Below are 25,018 nucleotides of genomic sequence, written 5' to 3'. Positions count from 1 at the left end.
TTTTTTGGTCGTTGCAAGAAAAATGGCAAGTATAAATTTGATCTTAATGTCCTTATTTAGGAATATTGGGCATCTTTATTTCTTTGAAGACTTGGTAGGAGAAAATTAAGTCTTAGAAAGTTTGAACTTCCATTCACCACTGGTAATTATTACTGTCTTTCATTCTCAGAAACCTTGCAGCGGCCTCTGTGGAACATAAGCAGAGAACCAGGTATGCCTCATCCTCCTTTTCCCCAGCAGTCAGTCCTTGAGTCATCACAACTCCATCAAAACGAGGTCCTGGCAGAGAGTGATCCAAACTGTTCCACTTCCCCCATGCCCTGTCACAGGTTACACGACCACACTTTTGATTTTAGTAGGACTCGGAACATTCAAGATGGCAGTGAGGGCACATGAAACTCACTCTAGGATGAAATTTCAGCAGACTCAGATTAGTTGATTTTGTATTTACTACCTCAAAGTTCAGAAGAAACCCCAGAGTCAGCATTTTCTTTACTTACGTCTACAATTCTATCTGACCACACCAAGGTAGGCCGGGCATTCGTTTGGCTTATACTTGATGAAGAAAGGGTAACAGCTGACCGAAATGGGTACATCTAATAGAAAATGTGCAACCCGGGCAGAGGAAGATACAAGGACAAAGTGCTTTGTGATGGTTCTGCCAGGATGTGCCCAGGTGTGCATGGCCTCTTAGGAAGAGTCTTCTTGCTGCTTAAACACCTTGGATTGTCTCAACCTACAGAATGACCCTGAATAAACAACGCCATTTTGTTTTGCCTTCCAAGGAAGAGAAATAACTTTGGAGGCCCCTGGGAAGTGTGCCTGGGATTCTGCAGTGATTTTAAACGTATAGTCGAGAGTGGGGCTTTGATATTCAAGGTCGTCGACAGGAATCCCAGACTTGACCAATTGTTACCAGGTCAAGGGTTTTGTATTCTTGTGACTCTCTTTTTTGGTTCAGGGGCCTCAATGTAAATATATGTGCATTTATAAATAATTTTTGTATTCATTGATCATATGTGTTGCAATGTAAATATTTTTGATATGCTAAAATTATATATATAATATCCAGTTATAATATTGACAACAGCTTCTCAGACCACAGATTTTGTACAACTTGGTTTAGTGAATCCAAAGATTTTGTTTTGAGTTTTGAATACATACTTGTTAAGAAGTATAATAAGTATAGAAGCACGGTACCTAGTGATTGCGTACACATAAACACAATCTTGGTGTAATTAACCACTTTCTTGATACCTAAAGATTCATACATCTAATCATTTGTCATCTGTTTACAAGTGCCAGGTAATATAATATTTCTAGCATAAAAAGACTTTCAAAAGACTAATAGTCTTGTTATTGCCATATACACATAGATAAAGGAAAACTTGTTTTGGGAATATCTTCTTTCAGCAAAGTACTTTGTTGATGAGGAAACCAAAGATTGGTTTTTTTCTGTGTGTGTGTGTTTGTTTTAAACAGTTTAATATCTCTTCTGCCAATGCACAGTATATCTTAAGGGAATACTGCTTTGGGGAAGAACATGCAGAAACTCAGAACTTCAGCATGGTCCTTGTTTTGTATAAGTGATTATTTAAGCCAAAACGTTTTCTTGAATTTCTGATAGCAGAAGGCTTTATGTTAACAAAAGACTTAGTGCTGTAATAAAGTGTAATGAACTAAAGCTCTTCTTTCTTTCTGCTTTCAGAAAGAAAGACTGTCGGATTCTGTCCTCTGAGTTTAGTGAGGAGTAGTTATGTACTAGATGAATTCAGTCACTTAAATGAAAATATCAGTTTTTAAGTCATTGTACATTTCAAGGGTTTTAAACTTTATGTAATTTCTCAGCTCTTTGCCAAGAAGTTTGGCTGAATTTCATACTAGTTTTCAATCCTAAGTTTTTGTCCCATAGGCAGTAGCACTTTCTAGCTGTTTTATACCACCATGTCTTTCTTTTTTTTTTCCTTTTTAAATAGCCTCATTCATTTTCATTTTGAACTTAAGTACCACTATTTTCTTCTCCTTTCAATTTTGGATCCCTCTTCTTACTTACTAGGTTGTATTAATAGTGTAGCTTGTACTGGGCTGACTTAGAATCAAGAAACCTGATTTAATTTTAGCTCTGCTGCTTACAAGTTGTGTAATCAAGGGCAAGTCTCTTTACTTCTCAGCCTGACTTTTTCATTTATGAAACGATGTTTTACTAGATGCTGTAAAGCCCTTTCCAGCTGTAATGTTCTATGAATCTGTGGTCCCTCCAGGAATCAAGGAGGATTATCTACTCTAATAAAAAGCTGCTTTCATGAAATATTTGTTAGAGTAGAACAGGAGTGATGCTGCTTACTCTGACTTGAGCCAGATTTATTTCCTCTATAGCAGGAGTAATGCTATAAGAACCTTTCATGAGGAGAAAATACCTTCAGCTTCTAAAACAGTATCAATAAACATGAAGAATCTTGACTAGATTGAGAACCACCCTTGGTGTGTTACAGCACACCAGAGTATCCGAATCTGTTGAGAGGTATGCCACTGCTAATTTGTGACTAGTTTATGACTCACCTTTCTAATGTATTCAAGGTCATTCTTCTAATTATAGTACTCTGACGCACATTCTGATGGACTTTCTTCAGTGAAAAAAGTGGAGTCAGAGCAAGGCTGCAATGAGCATCAGCCGTTACATGTGAGAGGACAAAACCAGTGCTCCAGAAAACTTAAAATACACAGGCGCTGCTTCTCCTTTAGCAGCGGTCCCTCTGCTGCCCCTGGTGTCAGGCTGCTCCTGTGTAACCAGGCTCTCTGTCGTGTCAGCTGGCTGAGATGTCCTCCCAGATATTGCTAGCTTTCCTAAATAAAAACATTCGCCTAAAAAACTAGTCAGGAATTTGGTTAAATGGGGATAGTCTACCCCTGGTCTTAAAAATAGTAAATTTAATAAATTCTAATCTTAGGAGGTGGAATTCCTGAAATTTTTCATTACTGCATGTTTTTGACCAAGCAGATGCTCTGCTCTAAACAGGATTAGTGGCTCATCATTGTTTCCTCCCAGCAGCGTAATGTCTGCCTGCCGCCGATTTAATCAGAAATGTTGTAAGAGCAAGGCAAACAAATGCCGAGAGAAATACTCTGTCCCCCACCCAATTCCCACTTCATAACAGTAGGGATGCATACATTCTCTTCATTTGTTTGTGCCCCTCTGAGACTGATTCTGTAAGCCTACCTTGAAGAAGAAATAATGTTTTTCTTGTACTTCAAGCTTCCCTGCCACAGAATCTACAAGTGGACCCCGTTGGTTTTCTGTCATTCAGCCTCTGATGTGCTTTCCCTAGATGCAGGTGAATCTGTAGAACAGGAAGTACCAGAAACCCAGCCCAATGTGCTGTCCCCTCTAATGTGCCATCTTATAATGCTTTAAATGTGTATGTTTCTGTAAGGTAAATGTCATGTTTAAAAACAGTTGCCTTCATGTTGCCCCTTGGGAGGTTGTAAAAGAAACATTAAGATGTTAAGCAACTTAAGAATCTTAGCCATTTTCCTAAGAAGAGGGAGAGATAAAGTCTTTAGTTATGTAGAGGGTTGTCATAGGGAACAAGGATTAGATGAATTCTTTTTATTCCATTGGACAGGGGTCAAATCAGGGGGACAGAAGTTACAGGGAAATAGAGTTTATACACTTGCCAATAATTCTATATATCCTAACACTCTAAAAATTAGATTTGTCTGACAATAGGAATAATCAGCCTTTGATGGGAGAAGTATGCACAGAAGCTAAGTAATCATCTATTAAGAGCATTGGAGAAATTTCTGTATTGAAATGGAATATGGACAAGATGACTTAAACCCTCTTGCAGTTTTATCATTGGAATTCTCCAGAAGCAGTCAGACAGTCTTCATCCTTTAGAATCCTTTGTATACAGTAAGTTTACTGTATACTTTAAAATAATTTATTTTTAACTAAAAGATTATGTTCTTTGGTTGACAAAAGGAGCCTGTTCTGTGTTAATAGTGGCAAACCTGAAACTGGTCTTATTCTTTTGAGGAAATCTATAATGTTCCTAAGCCAAATGGCATTACCATAATAAAAAAAAATGTTACAGCTTAGAACCCTTTTACTGTTTAATTTTTATTCCTGTTTTTTTCTTTATTCCCCACCCCCCCACCATTTCTTTATCAGTGGGACTCCATGGGAATGGGAATGGGATTGTGGTGTTCAGTTTTGTACCCAGTGTTTTACCCAAGTGTGTTGTGGCCTCTTCTAATCATGTTCATAGCCACAGAAATGCCAAAGGAGTGGTGAAGTAACACAGGTAAATTGGCTGTCATTTTATGCTACATCTTCCATTTCTTATTTTGCTTCTGATGCAAATTATAGAAGTAATTGTGAAGCAATTGGACCTCAAGAAAGTTGAGTTAAGATTGCTAGGCAACCTGTTAGTAACGTTTCATTTTTCCATTACGTGGTCTCTTTCCTAGTTCAATTTGGCAGATGTTTTTCCCTCTTGCTTCTAATCTAAAACTTTTTTGTTTGGAGTACAGTCTAAGTCAACATCAGTTAACCTTAATTTTCTTCCTTCTTCCTCTTTCTTTCCTTTCTTCCTTCCTTTCCTCAGTTCCTCTCTTTCACAACTGCTTGGTTTGTTGACAAAAGTAACATGTTCTGAATTGAGATATGTTACAAACTTCTCTTAACAACACCTGAAAGCCCACAAATCATCTGGAGATTTTGTGGGTAGCGAGGGGTGTGTGTGTGTGTGTGTGTGTGCGTGCGTGCGTGCATGTGTGAGGAGTAACACTTGGACCTGCTCCCTCAAGGTTGTATGTTGAGTGTGTGTGTGTGTGTGTGTGTGTGTGTGTGTGTGCGCGCGCGCGCGCGCATGCGTGCATGTGTGAGGAGTAATACTTGGACCTGCTCCCTCAAGGTTGTATGTTGAGTGTTTGTGTGTGTGTGTGTGTGTGTGTATGCGCGCGTGCGCGCGCGCATGCATGTGTGAGGAGTAATACTTGGACCTGCTCCCTCAAGGTTGTATGTTGAGTGTTTCTTAGCTCACAAATCATCTGGAGATTTTGTGGGTAGCGAGGAGGGGGTGGGTGTGTGTGTGTGTGTGTGTGTGCGCGCACGCGTGCGTGCATGTGTGAGGAGTAATACTTGGACCTGCTCCCTCAAGGTTGTATGTTGAGTGTTTCTTAGCAGTTCTAATAGTCTCTACCAACAGGTGGGGTGAAGGTAAAGAAACAGCTTGGTTTGAACCTGTTTTCAAATGTAAGGAGTGAAGTGATCTTTTGTCAGTTCTAATTGATCAGCAGGTGGTCAAGTGCTCTCTGGATATCTCTTGGCTACTTAAAGTGGCCTCTTGATCCATGGAGAGACTACTTCTCCCCTCTCCTTTCCCTTTCTCCCTTTTTACCTGTCAGAGGATGTCAGTCTGAGCTGCCGTGGTACTCGATGTATGTAAAGAGAATTATAAGCCAAGTTGTCATTCAGTGTGGCCCTTTCCTAGTACCTATTTATATTTTCTCACACATGAGAATGTATATTTTATAAAGCATGTGTTTGTCTACTTGTTTGTCTACTGTAATGTCTTCAATAAAGCTAAAATACATGATGATGTTCTGGTCTTTTCTTGCCTGAAGGACAGGAATGAAATGGTGCATTTTAAAGGTTGTGGTCCTTTTGAGAGGGTCTCCAAACAGCTGTACAAGTTAAGATGGGGAAGGGCTGCTCTCCTCCAGGTCCTGCCACGTGTAGCCGTCGCACACGGCCCCCAGCCTGCCTCGGGTGCAGCCTGCGCTGTGAGCTGCCCCAGGCGGGCGTTGCTCGTTTTCCCCTTCCTCCCTTACGCTGCCCACTGGGGTGCTGTTTGCCTGGGGGATGGAAAGAAACGCATCTGAGAGTTTGTTAGAAAGGAAGAGTGCTGGACTTCCTGGAGGCTCAGTGGTAAAAAATCTGCCTGCCAATGCGGGAGACTTTAGTTGGATCCCTAGTCCAGGGAGATCCCACATGCTGCAGAGCAGTTAAGCTCATGTGCCACAACTTCTGAGCCCGAGCTCCAGAGCCTGAGAGCCGCAACTTCTGAGCCCGTGTGCCTAGAGGCTGTGCTGCCCAACAAGAGGAGCCATGCAGTGAGGAGCCTGCACAGTGCAATTAGAGGGGACCCCCTGCTCTCTCTAGAAGCTGGTGTAGAGCAATGAAGATCCAGTACAACTGAAATAAATAAGAGTGCTTTCTGCATCAAGAATTTGAAGACTGTGTTTTCTATCTGGCAAATCTTTAATAAGATATTTGAAGAATGTCAGTATTCTGGTCAGCCTCCTTGCTGTATGGTTTTAGGGGCTATTTCCTTTGAGTTTGTCAACTCTTTGAAGGCCAAGCTCATAATACTGATCCCATCGTCACCTCTGCCGCGGTTTATTCTTTGAGGCATGTTCCACAAACATTTTGTTTGTCTCACACAGTACTCCTAAGATGTGGATTGGGCAGAGGATTTTAATCTACTTTTCTGTAGTTGCCACAAATGGCTCATTGAGATCATCAAACAGTGTGAAAAAGCTTTTAGGCAGTAGAGTCAGGATTTGAATTCAGAACTTCTGACTCAATGTTCAGAATTTTTCCCACTGTGATATTTTCCAGTTCTAAAGAGTGCTTACAGACAAACATTGGAATAAAAGCCTTCTGGGCATTGATCACTTTCAATATGGTCAACGACTGGACTGGAAATGTACAGTGGAAGCTGATTTTTACTTTATTCCTGATAGGGAAACACACTGTCATTTTCTTATTAGGTGGAATGAAGAAAAATGCCATGATTTTATTATTTTTTTTGTCTTGAAGTGTGATGTACTAGGGCCCAAGTAATAGTCCTGCTGAGTTATGAAAGGTATTTGTTTGCCCTCAGCTATTTAGAAGCTTGTAACCCAGTGCTGAAGCTGTCTGTGTTGCAGGGCAGTTGCTAGGACCTACATGTTTGTAAAATACACTAAGCCTTGTGTAATCAAGGCTCTATAGGGAATGTTCCATCTGCCACCTCTGCTGCTTTTTTCAGCCAATCAAGAAATCTTGAAATTTCTAAGGCCAAGTTTGGTCACTTTGTTTATTTAGGTCATAGGGCAACATCAAAGGCAGTTCCCAAAGCTCCTGACAAAAAGAGACAAGTAAGAAGTACCGTTGTTGTTCAGTCTCTTAACTCCTGTCTGACTCCTCGTGACCCCATGGACTGCAGCTCACCAGGCTTTCTTGGTCCTTCACAATCCCCTGGATTTTACTCAGACTCATGTCATTGAGTCAGTGATGCTATCTAACCATCTCATCCTCTGCCACCCTCTTCTCCTTTTGCCTTCAGTCTTTCCCAGCATCAGGGTCTTTTCCAATGAGTCAGCTCTTTGCATCAGGTGGCCAAAGTATTGGAGCTTCAGCATCAGTCCTTCCAATGAATATTCAGGGTTGATTTCCTTTAGGATTGACTGGTTTGATCTCCTTGCTTGCTGTCCAAGGGACTCTCAAGAGTCTTCTCCAGCACCACAATTCAAAAGCATCAATTCTTCAGCACTCAGCCTTCTTTATGGTCCAACTCTCACATCTGTACATGACTACTGGAAAAACCATAGCTTTGACTATATGGACCTTTGTCAGCAAAGTGATATCTCTGCTTTTTAATATGCTGTCTAGGTTTGTCATAGCTTTCCTTCCAAGGAGCAAAAGTGCTTTTAATTTCATGACTGCAATCACCATCCACTGCTTCCATTTTTTCCTCTTCTATTTGCCATGAAGTGATGAGACAGGATGCTATGATCTTAGTTATTTGAATGTTGAGTTTTAAGCCAGCATTTTCCCTCTTCTCTTTCATCCTCATCAAGAGGCTCTTTAGTTCATCTTTGCTTTCTGTCATTAGAGTGGTATCATCTGCATATCTGAGGTTCCTTTTTTTCTTGGCAGTCTTGAATCCAGCTTGTGATTCATCCATGTGACACTTCATATGATGTACTCTGCATGTAAGTTAAATAAACAGGGTGACAATATACAGCCTTGTCTTACTCCTTTCCCAATTTTGAACCAGTCAGTTGTTCCATGTAAGGTTCTAACTGTTGCTTCTTGACCTGCATACAGGTTTCTCAGGAGGCAAGGTAAGGTGGTCTGGTAGCATTAATCAGTTACTGCTAGGAACAAATAATGCAATTTTAGCAAACACATTCTGCCTACCCCTTTCAGGTACTGTTAAGCACTTCACATACTCAGCACTTCATCTTCACAACAGTGGTTTGAGGAGGTGGTTTTTTTTTTTAAATTCACTTTTGGCTGTGCTGGGTGTTTGTTGCTGCTTTTTTTAGTTGGGGTGAGTGGGGGCTACTCTCCAGTCGTGGTGTGCAGGCTTCTCACTGTGGTGGCTTCTCTGGTGGAGCATGGGCTCTAGGCACGCAGGCTTCAGTAGCTGTGCTTCACGGGCTCCAGAGCACAGGCTCCAGAGTGCAGACTCATTAGTTACGGCATATGGGGCTCAGCTGCCCCACGGCAGGAGGGATCTTTCTGGACCGGGATTGAACTGATGTCCCTTGCATTGCAAGGCAGATTCATAACCACTGGACCACCAGGGAAGCCCTGCAGAAGGTTTTTACAGATGTTGAAACAAGTAACTTAGACAAATTCACATAATTAACATGCGATAGAAGCAGGAGTTAAAATTACACTTCATGATTTCAAAGCACAGGTTCTCACTCCATGCCTAGAAAGGAAAAAATGAACTTTTTATCAAGGTCTTACTTTGTCATTTAGTCTTTGTTATGGGCTGAATTCTGTGCCCCACCTCCCTGCCCCCAAATTCACATGTTGAAGCCCTAATCTCCAGTACCCCAGCATGTGACCATGTAAGGTCTTTAAAGGTAATTATATTAAAGTGAAGTCTTTAGCGTAGGCCATAATCCAATATAATTGGTGTCTTTCTAACAAGAAGAAATCTGGGCACCAGACTTGCAAGTGCACAGAAGAAAGACCACATGCAAGAAGGATGCAGTGAGAAAGCAGTCATCTGCAGGCCCCCGAGAGGCCTCAGAAGAAACCAGACCCACTGACATACTGACCTTGGACTTCCAGACTGCAAAATTGTGAAAAAATAAACTTCTGTCATTTCAGCCTTTGGTTGTAGTAGCCCCAGCAAACTAATTCAGCCTTTCAGTAACCCAGCCAGGTTGGTAGAATTTTCTTACAACTCAGGCTAAGTGAACTGTGTCGTCAGATGATCCGAAGCCCATGGGCTTCTGCTGAACTGCTGCTGCTTCTCTGACAGCAGTTGATGCTGTATCTGCTGAAATGCACTGCAGAGAGACTGGACACGAAACCGGCGAACACTGGCTGGCTTGCTTGGAGTTCTGAAGTATCGCACATTGCCAGCCTCACCGCGGTTACAGCAACAGTGACTGCAGTACTGAACGATGCTTTGCCAGAACACAAAAAAGTGACACGTGCTTACGGCATGAATGATTGTTGAGTGCATCTGGATCCAAAAGCAAGGTATTTGAAGCATTTAGAAGTAAGTGCATTTAAGCTTCTGTTTTATTCTTCTTTCCAAAGGAGAGGCCAGGTTTTTAAATTAGTAAGTGGAATCCCATATGTGGAATGACCGGCTGCTTTTGAGTCATATGCCAGATCAAGTAGTTTAATTTTTTGTCTTTTTAAAATGTGCCGTCAAAGGCTGTGTGAATTCCTCTCTCTCAAAAACAATAGACATGTGGTTAAGGTCACAGTGCTAGAGGCTAGCTTGAATTATTCTTCTGGGCAAGCTCCAGAGACAAGTGCATGAGTATATGTTCCATGCTAGGAACAGTTAGTGCAGAGAAGAAATACAATTATCATCAAACAGTGAATTACCGCTGCTTCCCAGGGCCCTGTTCTTTATATGAGTAATCTGGAGGTGGTGGCATGGGGACCACACAGATGAGCTCTTACTGAAAAGGAACTTCAGGTTAAGACTCAAGTGTGTAATGTTGAGGACTTCTGACTTCTGGAGAAGCACAGAATAAATCACAATGAATTGCAGGTTTGGGGGAAAAGCAATGCATCCTGTCGGCTGGAGTTTTGCCTCCCGGGCCCCACTTCTTCACAAGCCTCCAGTCTTCTCTGACACCTTAGTCACCTGTCTTACCTGTGAATATGTACCATTTTTGGAAGGTCCTTTGAGGTGGAAAGACTTTAATACCCGAGGAGGGAAGAAGTTTGAAAACTACCTCCTTGTCTTCCCCTGTTGAAAGTCTCAGTGTTTCTTCCTTTCAGCCTTAGAGAAGCCCTTAAGAACTGGCTGGGTATATTACTTTCCTTACTCCAGGAAAGGGAGTCTGTAAAGAGAAATTCCAGTTTACAGAGATGACCGGTTCATTTTCCCCAGAAGTCTTTCCTTGTGTATAATTCAAATTCTAGCAGATGCAGGATTTGTTAGTCAAATGGTTACTGAGGGTAGTGACAGAATTTAAGAATGGCATAGGTGGGGAGGGGGGCAGGGGGAGGGGTTGGAAAAAAAATAATAAAAAGAATGGCACAGAATTTCTTTTGTAGCTCTTGAAGGCAGAGTGGGCTTTTAGAATACCTTTGGCTTGGGAAGATCCCTTGGAGGAGGGCATGAAGAGTCACTCCAGTATTCCTGCCTGGAGAGTCCCATGAACAGAAGAGCCTGGAGGGCTACAGTCCATAGGGTCACAAAGAATTGGACACAACTGAAGTGACTTAGCACACACACATTAGCTTAGAAAGAAAACCTGTTTCCTTTCTGTCTCCACTAAACCTCCAGTCCTGAACGTTCCCTTCCATATTGCTCATCCTACTCTTCTCTCATGCCCCGGTAAGAGACTTTGGGCAGAAGAAGCAAAAAAACTAAACTCCTAAGTACCCCATCTGCCATCCATGGTGGAAATACCCTCTTTCAAGCTCAGTAGAGCTGTGCTTTTCTGCAGGGACAACTGACTGGTATGTGAGGATTTCTTATGACCAACAAAATTTTGAGTTTCCCTGGGCCCTGCATTAACCATACAGTTTTTAGGTCGGTGATTTGAAGCACCGTCTTTGATGTAGAACAGAGCTGTTCCCTTCCTGCCTTCACCTCTTACACATTGTGAAATCTCAAGTCTTGTGCCTTGTTGTCCTTTTCTGTAAAGTGGAAAGAATCATGCCTACCATATCCTGTTGTTGTGAGGAGGTAATGCATTTAAAGTACTAAGCACAGTTCCCAGCAAACTGTGGGAAAAACTTCAGCTATTAGCTATTGTTATGGGCACCCAAGAACACTCCCCGCCCCTCCCCTTCCCTCCTGTCCCTGCTCTCCCCTTCCCATCCCATCCCCATCCTATCCCATCTCAAACAGCTCAAGATAAGGAATGTCAAGTTTCCTTCAAGAGTCATTTCAAGGGTAGCCCCAGAGATTTGGGTTCCTAGTTGGATTTTATTTAGAAACAAGATACAATCTGAATCTATGGTTAAACGAAAAAGTACCTTTAGCTAGAAATCAACTGGACTGACATTCTGATCAGCTGTGCCACTCGCTGACCATGTGATCTTGGAAAGTAGCTTAACTGCTGGATCTTGATATCATCTGCCAAGAGAGCATTTGGAAAGTCATCAGATGCTCTCAGAGGCCCCATTCCAGTTCTGAAATACTGTTTTTTCTGGGCACAGAGACCCATCCTCACCACTGTCCCTATTGTGTCTTTGTTTCTTCTAGTTATTGTTTAGTGGTTCTTCATTCTTGGCTAGGGCTGCACGGTTTGGACTTGGCCTGCTGAGATAGCTAGCCAAGGGCCTCAGGCTTTGTCCCCTTGCATCCAGGTGGCCTCACCCAGTCTCCCAACCCCAGGAGGGAACTCACTTTATCAGAGTATAATAATTACAACACTTGCATGGGATTTTATAGAGGGTAAAGAACCTGTCTAGCTTAAATGAAAGGAATGGAATTGGAACCAAAGTCTAAAGAAATCTTTTTGTTGGAGAAATATTGATCCTCCCAGAAAGTGTGTTGTATGAACTGACCTCCAGTGACCCTGAATGAGGGTCATCCTTGGTCTACAAATTCCACTTACTGTGTAGTACTAATGACTGTAAGAATTCTTGCAATAATCTGTGGCAGACTGAATTGTTTTTCAGAACATTCTTTTCAGTACTTAATACATTGAATTCATGCCAAGAGAGATGTTGACCTTGGGAAAACTGGAAGCAGAACACTTGAGTTCGAATCTTGGCTACTTCACTTATAGGAAAATTATGCAGTTTCTTTTAGCCTCTGTTTCTTTCTCTGAAAGACAGCAATAATAATACTATCTCAGAATCTCACGTCAAGATTGCTGTGATCACCGAGTGAATTGTTGCGACCAGGAGAAGAAAACTGGATTTACTAGATTTAGCATGTGTGTGTGTTCAGTTGCTCAGTCATGTCCAACTCTTTGCGACCCCATGACTGTAACCCACCAGGCTCCTCTCTCCATGGAATTGTCCAGGCAAGAATGCTGGAGTGGGTTGCCATTTCCTCCTCCAGGGGATCTTCCTGACCCAGAGGATTGAACCCAAGTCTCTTGCATCTCCTGCATTGGTAGGCAGATTTTTTACCACTGTACCACCTGGGAATTTAGTTCATCCACCTTACTTGAGAGTATAGGCGAAGGGAAATGGCAACTTCATTTTCTCTAGCCCTTTCGGCCAGTCAGTGGGCTGCACTTTATCCATGATAAACAGCTATAGCTTTTTAAAAATATATTCAAAACATCATTCTAGTTTTCCTAAGGCTCCTCAGGGTTTCCCTGTGTTTGAATTGTCCTTGGTATGAAGAGCGACCGGAAGCTGCTTGCAGGCAAAGATGTGTTGTCTCTGTGAGCATTCCATGGATAGTACACATAGTGCTATCTCCAAGCAGCATGAACTGGGACACTTTGATGGATAATGGGAGCTTGAATATTTTATGTATCTTGTTTTCCAATTATACTTGAATTAAAAAAGCTTAGTAGTAGGAAACTAAATTGCAGGTCTGGCAAAAGATTGAAGAGAAAATCCTAAAGAGGGTTTAAAAAAGGGATCCTTGCTCAGTTTGGGAGCTTTGGCTTACTTTTCTTGATACTCTACTACCATCTGGCTTGGATTTTCTTCAGGAAAAAATAACTCTGTGTTGATTTTGAAGTATTGGCTTATTTTTGATGCCTCTGTAGATTCATCCAGCTACTTCTGAATAAATGGCCCACAATAAATGTGTGTTCATGCTCAGCATAGGGTAGCCAATCCCAGAAATGTAAGCAGCATCAGCAAGCTCTCGCTAGGAGGAGGGCTTATCCGCCGAAAAATGTTTTCCCAAGCTAGACAGAGTCTAAACTTTGGGGTAGGAGAGGAGGAGCAGATGGACTGGGGTCTAGGCTGCAGGGCAAACTGGAGGGTTTTCTTGGCATGCTTGCTCTTCAGATCTAGAGTATGTGAGATACAGTGACATTCTCACACTGGTCCCTAGTCATAGAGGAAACCCTGTCCAGTGAGAAGCTGAGACATATCAGCCCTTGACTATCTCATCAGCAAGTGACAGGGGGCCTGGTGGAGGAATGATGGGGTCCTCTTACCTGTCACCTGCTGTTTGCTTGCCTTTTAGTCCTTTGAACATCTCTTTTCCACGTTTTCCAGGCGGAGGCAAATGGTGAGAGGAACCCACACAACCGTTTGAGCTAGAGCTGACCTCTAGGTGGCGCTTTAGCACAGAGAATGGTAGTAGCTGGCGTCACCTAGGGCCTGCTTTTCTTGGGGATATTCATTATATAAGGGGATTCGTGGGACTCGGGCTTCATGGGCTGCACAATAGAGGGGTGACCTGGCCTTTGCCACGTTCCAGCCACCCAGAAGAGGTCGTGGGTGGCGCAGTGCCGCAAAAGCACCTAGTCCCAGGCAACATCACACAGGTTTAGGTTCCTGCCTGGCAGAGCCCAGAGAAGCTTGGCCAGGTTGCAAGGTTTGGGCTCAGCCTGCTGGGACAGTGACTCAGGGGCTTCAGGTTCGGTCCCCTCACATCCAGGAGGCCTCAGCCAGGTGCCCAGCCCCAGAGTGAGCACTTAGCTTGGTCAGCTGCCTGCCCAAGGTCTCCAGACACTGCAGACAGTTCCTGGGTTATAAGCCCTCCCCTCCTCCCAGCACACCTCATCCTCACCCTCTGTTGTTTACCAAGCACTTTCCGCGGTGTGATCTCATTTGCTGCTCACTGACTCCCAGGGAGGAGGGTGCTGCCCTCCAGAGTGGGGCCTTCCCTAGGTCTCTGGAGAGGACACAGGGCATCATAATACACCCCTTTCCCTGTCTGTCTCTGCCAGTAAATAGATCTTTGGGGGCCAACTACCGAGTCCAACTTGGTGATTTCAGAGTTTAGCATGTGGTACTTGGCACAGAGAGGCACTCAAAATTGCTTACTGAATGAATAAATATTTACAGATGAAGAAACCAAATCAAGGGACAGTAGGTAGTAGAGTCTAGTGTAGAGGGTAGGGTTTCAGGCTTCTAGGACCAGCAACATTGCTGCACTACTAATTACATCACATGTTTTTCTAGTCAAAAATATAGGTTGCTTTTACAGGGACCCATGCAGATCTGCCTCCATGTCTGGCGTTAAAGAACGTGAACACTATAATCTGGCTCAGGCCCTGGAGCCCCAGTCGACCATCTGTCAAGGGCACACCCAGCATATCTGAGTGAGTCTAGGGGAGCGACTGGCCTTTGTGTGTCCTTCCTTAGAAGCATGAGGGCATGCTAGGTGCTCTGAGCTTCCCATCTATCAAAACCCCTCTATCAGGAATTCCCTGGCAGTTCAAGGGTTAGAACTCCACTCTCTTACTTTGGAGGGCTGAGATTCAATCCTTGGTTGGGGAACTGAGATTCTGTAAGTTGCACAGCACAGCCAAAACAAACAAACAACAAAAAGAAAACAAACAAACAAAAAACTTTTTGGCTGTGTCGGGTCTTGGTTGTGGCACATGGGGTCTTTGTTCTGTCATGAGAGATCTTTTGTTGCGGCACATGGACTCTCTAGTTGTGGCCAATGTGTGTGCTCCATGGTATGTGGAATCTTAGTTCCCAGACCAGGGATCAAACCGGTATCCCCTGCATTGCAAGATGAAATCTTTACTGGGAAACCAGGAAAGTCCCCAAAACTTCTATCTCTGACTGACAGAATATCTTTGGGTCAAAAATTCCATCCAGTTATTATCCACCCCATCCCACTCCAGTCCATGAATTAACACTTTCTTTGTTGTTTAAATATACATATTTCAGGTAGTTTAGGACTCTACAATGAGAGCTACATAAGTTCAAGTCCCGACTCCAACACTTTCTTCCTAGTTGCTGACCTTGGGCAAGGCATTTAACCTCTTGTGCTCTAATATCTCTAAATGAGATATTTAATTCAGAGCATTATTATGGGGATTTAGAGAGTTAATATGTATAAAACAATTTAACAATCCCAGATAATAATCAAAGGCTAAAAGTATTCTGTTGACCTCTCTCAGTTGTATTCTGGATTTGAGACTGTTTTGTATTTACCTGTTCATGATTTTGTAGAATCCCTGGAATTCCTGCGTTCTAGCTGCCAGGCTCTCAATTTGCTCCCACTCAGTTATAGCTCTTTTGAGATCTAAAGAAGGGAGAACGTAACTTGAAATGCATTTTTCTGCTGATCTGCGCAGTGCTATTATCTTTGTCTCTACAGAGCCTCCCCTGGTGACTCCTGTTTGCAGTTCAAATGCTTTCCATAGTGGTGCTTACCAGATAGCACATAGTAGTTGTTTAATCAGCACTTTTGGCAGGAGGACAGGAAGGAAGAATCCATACAGAGGATAACATTAGTACACAGTAGTTTATATGGACAAGGTCCATATGTCCCTATGGAATTGACACTTGTCCCCTAAGACCTACTGACTAAGCATGAAAATCACCAAGGAAATGTGATCAGCTTGGAGGAGAAGGAGGGGGTGGAGGAGAGAAGAAACTGGAGCAGCCTGCTATCTAACCAAAGATATCAGTGTTTCCAATGATGATTTTTCCATTGGTTCAGGCCAAATTGAAAACCTTGCTGCTGCTTAGGGACATCAAAGGCATCTCCAATTGTTCTCTGCCCCAGAGATTCATCTTTCTAGAGGTAGTTTTTTATTTGCTTTGTAGCCTCTCAGGTGCTACTTTTAATCACTCTCACCAGCCAGTTCACCGGGACACTTCTGTGGGTCTTGGCAGGAGGAGAGGGAACAGTAGACAATGCCCCAAGACAGTTCTTAGTTGAAGCCCTTCTGACCTTGGCAGTTTGTTACAATTCTTATGCCAAATGAGACTTCTCATAGAGCCTCCCCCACAGCCCAGATCCTCCAGCCTCAAAGACTAGAGTAGATAGAGTGTAACTAGAGACTACTCTAGTTTAAGTTTCCATAAGAGAGTTGAAACTGAAACTTACCAGAGCTTTTCTAGTTAACACATTAGCCATTTAATCAACTAGGTCATTGATGGTAAGTAGGACTGTCTCAACTGGCATGCCAACTTTGGTTGATGGATAATACCTGTCTGGGGAAGAGTATTGAGAAGGATTCTGAATCTACATCATCACATCTGGGGCTGGGGAGCAAGTGCTATGATCAGTCAACAGTGTCCATTGTAGATGTGGGAAAGGGGAATAACCCCAAGAGAGGTAGATATGTACCTGCTAAAATCGCTCATTAGAAGAGGAGGCTGTTTATTTGAAAGTTGGAAAAACAAAAATGGTGGAATGGTCACCTATGCTCATGTAAGTAAATCAACACAGACCTTGAGAAATTCAACACTGGGGGGAAATGTAGTACCAGCTCAAGAAGAAAGGCAAAGGAGGAATAAGGATGGGGACAGAATAATGGTCTGGATTCTTCATATCTTTGTAGAACCTTGATGGTATTCAAAAACAGCCAGATGGAGAGAAACCTGTCATGTCAGATGGCATGACAACCTTAGCAGTTATCCTGAGTTGGAGTTCAAGACCTGGGCAGACCCCAGAGTCAGGCTGTTGATAAGCAGGTGGAAGCACATAGGGAGTATTTCCCAAACTGAGTTCCATGAATCACTTGGTATCCATGAGCTGTTATCAGTATTTTGCCACAAAAAACAGGCAGTAGTGGAGAAATGGAGTTCCACAATATTCAAGTTTGGGGAACTTTCTGTCAAAAACAGTCAAGATAGTCAATGGTAGCCCAAGATGATTCTTGGCCAGAGGTGGGTTATGGAAGAGAAATGCAATTAGCTATAAAAGCAAAAATGTGGCTTGGTTTTGAATCCGAAAGGCCTTGAATGATTGGCTGAATTAAGGTTTGATTGGTAGGCATGGAGGAGAGTGGGTGGGACATGTGATGCAATCAGGACTGGGGTTAGGAGAATAACTTTTGGTGCCATGAAGGAGAGATTGAAGACTGGAGAAACTGAAGGCCAGAAGATTAGCTTGGAAGCTGATATATGGTCCAAACAAAAAGAATTAACAGCCTATAAACTAGGGCAGCAGGAATGGAGAGAAAGGACCCAAATCAAGATCCATCTCCCCAGTAGTATTGTTAGGACCAGGCTGACTCCAAGCAGCACTCAAGGTTGTGCAGGTTGTGGTGAAGAGCACCAACTAGCCCTGCTCTGCAACTGTGGGAACAAAATCTTCAGGGTGGGAGGCAGATTGCCAAGACAGAATATTTGTTTAGACAGAAAGTATAACTTCTCACCTCTGGGGATGGTTAAACCCTGGGAGAGCACCAAGAGCATGAGCCTTATTCTTCTGGAGCTCTCTTACAGGCAAGTGGCTACCTGCTCCGGGCCCCTAAGCTGTATGATCACTCCAATCTCCTTTTGCTCTAGGAGTCTACTGTTTTAATTTAGCACATGAATATTGGAAAGGGCCTTCAAGCTTATCTAGTCAATAACTTTCCAACATGACTGAGCACCAGATTCTCCAAGGAGTTCATTAACATGCAGATTCTCCGTCTCCCTTTCCAGACTCTTAAGTCTGGGAAAGTCCTTTCCCAAACTTGCTGCAGCCTGGGAAGCTGCATTTTATGATGTCCCAAAGAGAAGTGAAAAGCAAAGGAGAAAAGGAAAGATATACCCATTTGAATGCAGAGTTCCAAAGAATATCAAGGAGAGATAAGAAAGCCTTCCTCAGCGATCAGTGCAAAGAAATAGAGGAAAACAATAGAATGGGAAAGACAGAGATCTCTTCAAGAAAATTAGAAATACCAAGGGAACATTTCATGCAAAGATGGGCTCAATAAAGGACAGAAATGGCATGGACCTAACAGAAGCAGAAGATATTAAGAAGAGGTGGCAAGAATACACAGAAGAACTATACAAAAAAGATCTTCACGACCCAGATAATCACGATGGTGTGATCACTCACCTAGAGCCAGACATCCTGGAATGTGAAATCAAGTGGGCCTTAGGAAGCATCACTATGAACAAAGCTAGTGGAGGTGATGGAATTTCAGTTGAGCTATTTCAAATCCTGAAAAGATGATGCTGTGAAAGTGTTGCACTCAATATACCAACAAATTTGGAAAACTCAGCAGTGGCCACAGGACTGGAAAAGATCAGTTTTCATTCCAATCCCAAAGAAAGGCAATCCCAAAGAATGCTCAAACTACCACACAATTGCACTCATCTCACACGCTAGTAAAGTAATGCTCAAAATTCTCCAAGCCAGGCTTCAGCAATATGTGAACTGTGAACTTCCAGATGTTCAAGCTGGTTTTAGAAAAGGCAGAGGAACCAGAGATCAAATTTGCCAACATCCTCTGGATCATCGAAAAAGCAAGAAAGTTCCAGAGAAACATCTATTTCTGCTTTATTGACTATGCAAAGCCTTTGACTGTGTGGATCACAATAAACTGTGGAAAATTCTGAAAGAGATGGGAATATCAGACCACCTGACCTGCCTCTTGAGAAACTTGTATGCAGGTCAGGAAGCAACAGTTAGAACTGGACATGGAACAGCAGACTGGATCCAAATAGGAAAAGGAGTACATCAAGGCTATATACTGTCACCCTGCTTATTTAACTTACATGCAGAGTATATCATGAGAAACGCTGGGCTGGAAGAAACACAAGCTGGAATCAAGATTGCTGGGAGAAATATCAATAACCTCAGATATGCAGATGACACCACCCTTATGGCAGAAAGTGAAGAAGAACTAAAAAGCCTCTTGATGAAAGTGAAAGAGGAGAGTGAAAAAGTTGGCTTAAAGCTCAACATTCAGAAAACTAAGATCATGGCATCTGGTCCCATCACTTCATGGCAAATAGATGGGGAAACAGTGGGAAGAGTGGCTGACTTTATTTTTTGTGGCTTCAAAATCACTGCAGATGGTGATTGCAGCCATGAAATTAAAAGACGCTTACTCCTTGGAAGGAAAGTGATGACCAACCTAGATAGCATATTAAAAAGCAGAGACATTACTTTGTCAACAAAGGTCCGTCTAGTCAAGGCTATGGTTTTTCCAGTGGTCATGTATGGATGTGAGAGTTGGACTATAAAGAAAGCTGAGCGCAGAAGAACTGATGGTTTTGAACTGTGGTGTTAGAGAAGACTCTTGAGAGTTCCTTGGACTGCAAGGAGATCCAACCAGTCCATCCTAAAGGAGATCAGTCCTGAGTGTTCATTGGAGGGACTGATGTTGAAGCTGAAACTGCAATACTTTGGCCACCTGATGCGAAGAGCTGACTCATTTGAAAAGACCCTGATGCTGGGAAAGATTTCAGGCAGGAGGAGAAGGGGACAACAGAGGATGAGATGATTGGATGATATCACTGACTCAATGGACATGAGTTTGGGTATATTCCAGGAGTTGGTGATGGACAGGGAGGCCTGGCGTGATGCGGTTCATGGGGTCGGAAAGAGTTGGACACGACTGAGTAACTGAATGATGTGGATAGTTCAGTTCTGTAACTAACTGAACTGAAATAATGTGGATGCATAGTCAAAGTTAGGAATTATTTGGTCCCTTCTTTTCATTTTGCAAGTGAGTAACTGAGGCCCAGACTAGAGCAAGGATGTGCCCAAGGCCTTAGGCCCTGGCACCAGGGCACTAGTTAAGTGGCAGGACTGGACTAGTCCTCTGTGCTTAGGGCTCCTCCAGTGTATCATGAACTAGTACTTGGTCTCATAGCTTGTCTTCAGGCTGAGGGCTTCCCAGTGATTCAAAGGTTCAGAAATCTTTTTCTGTCACCTCCCTGTACTGTGAGCCCTGCCAGGAGATATATGCTTGAGTCTATGATATACACAGAAGAGTGCTGAGGGCAAAAATTAAAATAATAATAATAGTAGTGAACATTTACTGTATGTCAGGCACTGTACCTCTAAGCACTTCATGCGTTGAACTCTTTTAATCCTCACAATAACCCCATGAATCAAGATTATCCCCATTTTACAGAAGAGGAAACTGAGGCACAGCAAGGTTAAGAGGGGAAGGAGCTGCTTTCACCACGTCCTGTTCAGGTGACTGTGTTCCTTTGCCTTGGGGGCACTCCGAGTCTCTACTTCCTTTATTCCACACACCCAGAGCTGGGTCCTTCCCCTGCCTCCTTGTCCCCAGGGGGTCACTCAGAATAGCACTGGGGGAGTTTGGCTATGGTGCTGCACCCATGCCAGGCTCTGCTGTGGGCCTCCCTTCACTGAGGGGCTACAGAGAGCCAAGCCATCGACGTGGTTTAGCAGCTGGCAGCATGTCCTAGCCACCAGTCCTGTGGTCAGCCTGGAAGGGGGCCTGCAGGCCAGCTTAGCAGGCAGTGGAGAGAGCCTGCTTTTCCTGCCAGCTGCAACTTGTGCTTAGAGGGGCAAGCAAATGCAGGGAAGGCATTCGAGGTGAAGAGGGGCGGGAGCAGAGGTATAGAGTTGTATGTAGTGTCTGAGATGAGTTTTTGTTCTAGCTGAGGCACATGTTTTATGGCCTCAGAACTGCTGTTGAAATGTTGTCTAACTCTGTTACTCAAGGCCCTCGTGTTAAGACTCACTTGATAAAAGTTTCCTCTTGTGTTTCGTGAACAAAGTTTATCTCATTTGAAAGTTGGGAAAAGAAAGATGGTTGAATGGTGAACTATGCTCACTTAAGTAAATCTAGATGGATCTTGAAAGTCCTAATAGTGAGTTCTCTTGGCTATGTTTTTATTTTTGCAGTGGCTGCTAGGAAGCCCGGGTTTCTATTTGTTGCTTAAGAGAATACTCTATCCGATTTTGAGTTCTTGATGAAATTAACTTCCCCCTGTCTAGTTTTCCCTCCAATTTTAAAGGGTATTAATCTCTGAATCAATTTTTTTTTAGGTCATGCCATGCGGCATGTAAGATCTTAGTCCCCAGCTAGGGATCCAACCCAGGCCCCCTGCATTGGGAGCATGGAGTCTTAACCATTAGACCACCAGGGAAGTTTCATCTCGGAATCAATTTTAATTTGTCATGCTTCTAACTACAATATATGAAACTATCACTTTCATTGCCTCTTATCTATTAATCTGACATTTTTAATAGGTTGTTTTTTGGTTGGTATTTAAATTGTTTTATCTTTGTTGAGCACTTTTTCATGTTATTTTCTCCTATAAGTTTTTGTGCTTTATGTCCTGTCCTCATCAATCTAAGTGATGTTAGTGCTTACTTATTGATCTGTATGATTTCTTTAAATATAAAAATTACCCTTGTGTTATAAAAAAAAGTTTTTAATTGCCCAATAGAGTGTGTGCTTTTATTTTAAGCTGCTTCAGATAGTTTTCCAGAAATAAGCAGGGCAGAAAATGAATGAACTAATTAAATTTCTTATTTTGTACTGTGCTAAGTGTTTATGGAGCAGTCTTTTTGATATTCTACTTTATCTGCTTTTGGTTTCTGGTGATAAGAGCAATAGCATTTATTGAGTGGTTATTATGTGCTAGACACTATTCTTTACACATATTATTTCATAACAATATTCTGAGATAGATATTACTATTATCCCATTTTACAGATAAGAAAACTAAGGCCTGGATTAAACAAACTGCAGTGCTCACGCAGCAGCCAGTGATAGAGCCAGAGCCAAGATTCAAACCTGAAGCCTTGACGCCTGTACAGCAGTGGTTCCTCATCAAGGACCGATCTTACCCACCAGGGGACACAGGAAATGATCTGAAACATTTTTGGTTGTCACAACTGGGGAATTGCTCACTACCACATAGTAAGTAGAGGCCACAGAAGCTGCTGAACACTCTACACTACACAAGGCAAAGAATGATATGACTCAGATGTCAGTAGTGCCAAGGTTGAGAAATCCCATGTAGATCAACCATTACATCATCTCTTTAGGACTCCCTGAAAACTCTTTTACCTGGTTCTTCATCTTTGATCCGCTTGTGCAGCTGATATGCCTCCCAAGGGGGTGGGCTGCTACATTCATCCTGGAGGGCACACCTGGCTCTCTGGGAGCCTGGAGGGCAGAAACCTCCTGGGGAAAGAATGCTGAGTGCCAGAAGCAGAAAACAAAGAGCCTTTAGGTCCATTGTCATTGCTGGTCCCAAAAGGGCAGAGGCTACGGAAGGAGTTCCTGGGCTTGTTACCTTAGGAAGGAGTGCCCCCTCCCCTGATAGGAACCAACCAGAAAGCCCCAGGTCACTGAAGCCCCCGAACACAGCACTTCACAGGCCCTGCATACCTGCACCACCACCCACCCCCCGGCCCTGGCACTAACCCTGTATCTTACCTCGTCCTCTTACCTCTGAGAGCAGGTCCTTCTTACCCCCTCCATCTCATCTAGATACTGACCCAGCCACCACTGGAAGGATCCTGGGACTGGATGAGTCCTGTTTACCCAGGAACGCTCTCACCGGCTCACTGCAGACCCCTTGTGCAGAAGTCCCAGGTTCATCTTTCCAGAGGATACAGAAGGGAAAAAATGCTCCTAATCCTGGCAGCTCAGATGTCCTCTTTGGAAGGCAGTGCTGCTGTGGAAGGAATACCGCACAAGGAACTGGCAGACTTAGGCTGGTGGATCTGTGTACCCGGGAGGCTGGCATGGGGCTCAGTGCAAGCCTGAGTTGCATTTGTCTCCTCCACAGTACCTGGCACAGGACGTTGCATGGGGTTGACTGTTGACAGTTACTTGTTGGGTGGAATAAATGCATCACTCCTCAGCTCTGCTCTCTGATCTGGACAGATTGAAACCATTTCCACAGATGGACCCAGGTGACTGCAGCCGTCTGCTCCGTGGCAGAGGATGTGGGATACGTGTTGATCTCTGTACGGTACACGACTGAAGGCCGTCCCAACCTCCTCCTGCCTCCTGTGCGGCGCCAGGGCACAGAGCTGAGTCCTGCTCTTGCCTGTGGGCTTGGCTCGGCCCACCTCATTCCCCGTCCCAAACACATGCACCTAGGCAAGAGGGCCTTTGAGGTGAGGGACTGTTAGTGAATTAAACTTATAATTGAGACTTATTAGGGGCCTGTGTGTGATAGTTGCTAAGTTGTGTCTGACTCTTTGTGACCCCATGGACTGTTAGCCCACCAGGCTCTTCTGTCCATGGGATTTCCCAGGCAAGACTACTGGAGTGGGTTGCCATTTCCTTCTCCAGGGGATCTTCCCAACCCAGGGACTGAACCACATCTCCTGCATTGGCATGTGGATTCTTTACCACTGAGCCAGGCCTGCTCTGTGCCAAATGCTGGGTCCAGTGTTCAGAAGCAGCAGTGAATAAGAAAGACATGGTCATTGACAAGTGGGGAATAGGGATTTTGAACAAGGAAATAGTGGGATGTATATAATGAAAGAAGTACAGCAGAGTCTGTTACTGTTTATTACTATTATAGAGAAATGATAGAAATTTGATGGATGTAGTTTTCATCTCAGAAACCACATTAATGTCCCATTCCTTCTGTGCTGTTCCTGCCCTTAGGCAAAGGTGGCAGTTATGTGGAGGGCCTGATTTAATGGCAACGGAGAGTTACATCCACCCCATATTATCTGATCCAATAGTCTATTATGATATAAAGAATCCAGGAATTTTAGAAAGATCTGGATTTGAATCCTGTCTCTTCTGAGACAGTCTCCCCACTCTGTAAAATTAGATTAACAATAACCATCACCAGCATCTCAGGAAGAACCCCTTGAGTGACCTTGGGACAGCCTTCATCCTCTCTGACTGGAAGTTCCCACAACCAGAGTGAGGGATGGCCACAGGACAAGGCCATGTCCTAAGAGGCAATAATTAAAAATCCATGTTAGCTGAGAGAGGAACAAAGGCAAGGCCTGGTCCTCTCCCCAGTGGGCTAGTTTGTAGACGAGCCTTGAAGACCCCAGTCCAGGATCCCCAAATAGTAGGAATCAGACAGTGACATGGAGAGTGAACACTTCTAACTTTACCACGTAATGTTGATTTTAATGTGTTTTGGGAAAATGCAACTAGCACAGCAAATGCATGATTTTATAAATATTTTTGTCTAGAATGATGCTAGGTTTTAAAAAATGCATTTGTTTAAAGAAGCAGGTAGATAATCCTTCAGTTGACACAATAATAATTGTGAAGGTGGCTCACGAATGACTCTAATATGGGAAACACTGATCTTATAAGCCCCTTCTTGTTAGCGCTGAAAACACTGAGGTCCAAAAGAGTGAAGGTGAAGACTGTCAAAAAGCAGAACTGGGTTGAGAACTGAACCCTCCAGAGCCCGGGGTGGTGGTCTTCTCAGAAGCCCAGGCCACCTTCCCACCTTGAGCTCCTTGCACCAGAAGGCAATTTTTTTTTTTTAAACCAGAAGGCATTTTGATTAGAGCTCTTTTTTTTCTCTTTTTTCAAATAATTTTATTTATCTATTTTTGGTTGTGCTGGGTTGTTGCACAGGCTTTTCTCTAGTTGCAGTGAGCGAGGGCTGCTGTCTAATCACAGTGCATGGGATTCTCGTTGCAGTGGTTTCTCCTGTTGTGGGGCATAGGCTCTAGGGAGCACAGACTTCAGTAGTTCCTGCTCCCTGGTTCCAGAGCATAGGCTCAGTAGTTGTGGCACGGGGCTTAATTCCATGAGGGATCTTCCTGGACCA

The 25,018-nt window shown here is 43.5% G+C and overlaps 1 protein-coding gene across 4 annotated transcripts in view; it reads left to right on the top strand.

Moving 5' to 3' along the window:
• LRIG2 (leucine rich repeats and immunoglobulin like domains 2) overlaps positions 1 to 25,018 on the top strand; it is a 95,637-nt gene that overhangs the window by 53,915 nt on the left and 16,704 nt on the right. For 3 of the 4 annotated variants that reach the window (XM_020871484.2, XM_070463881.1, XM_020871489.2), the window contains 2 exons: positions 170 to 211; positions 21,961 to 22,167. In XM_020871484.2, coding sequence (XP_020727143.2) covers positions 170 to 211; positions 21,961 to 22,167 — 249 coding nt within the window. Of the gene's footprint in view, positions 1 to 169; positions 5,604 to 21,960; positions 22,168 to 25,018 lie in introns of those variants that run through there. The other variant, XM_020871485.2, reaches the window with a different exon arrangement.

The sequence above is a fragment of the Odocoileus virginianus genome, unplaced genomic scaffold, assembly GCF_023699985.2.
Source record: "Odocoileus virginianus isolate 20LAN1187 ecotype Illinois unplaced genomic scaffold, Ovbor_1.2 Unplaced_Contig_8, whole genome shotgun sequence".
NCBI lineage: Eukaryota > Metazoa > Chordata > Mammalia > Artiodactyla > Cervidae > Odocoileus > Odocoileus virginianus.
Note: the sequence above shows the minus strand (reverse complement) of the source record. Positions and strands in the feature narration are given on the sequence as shown.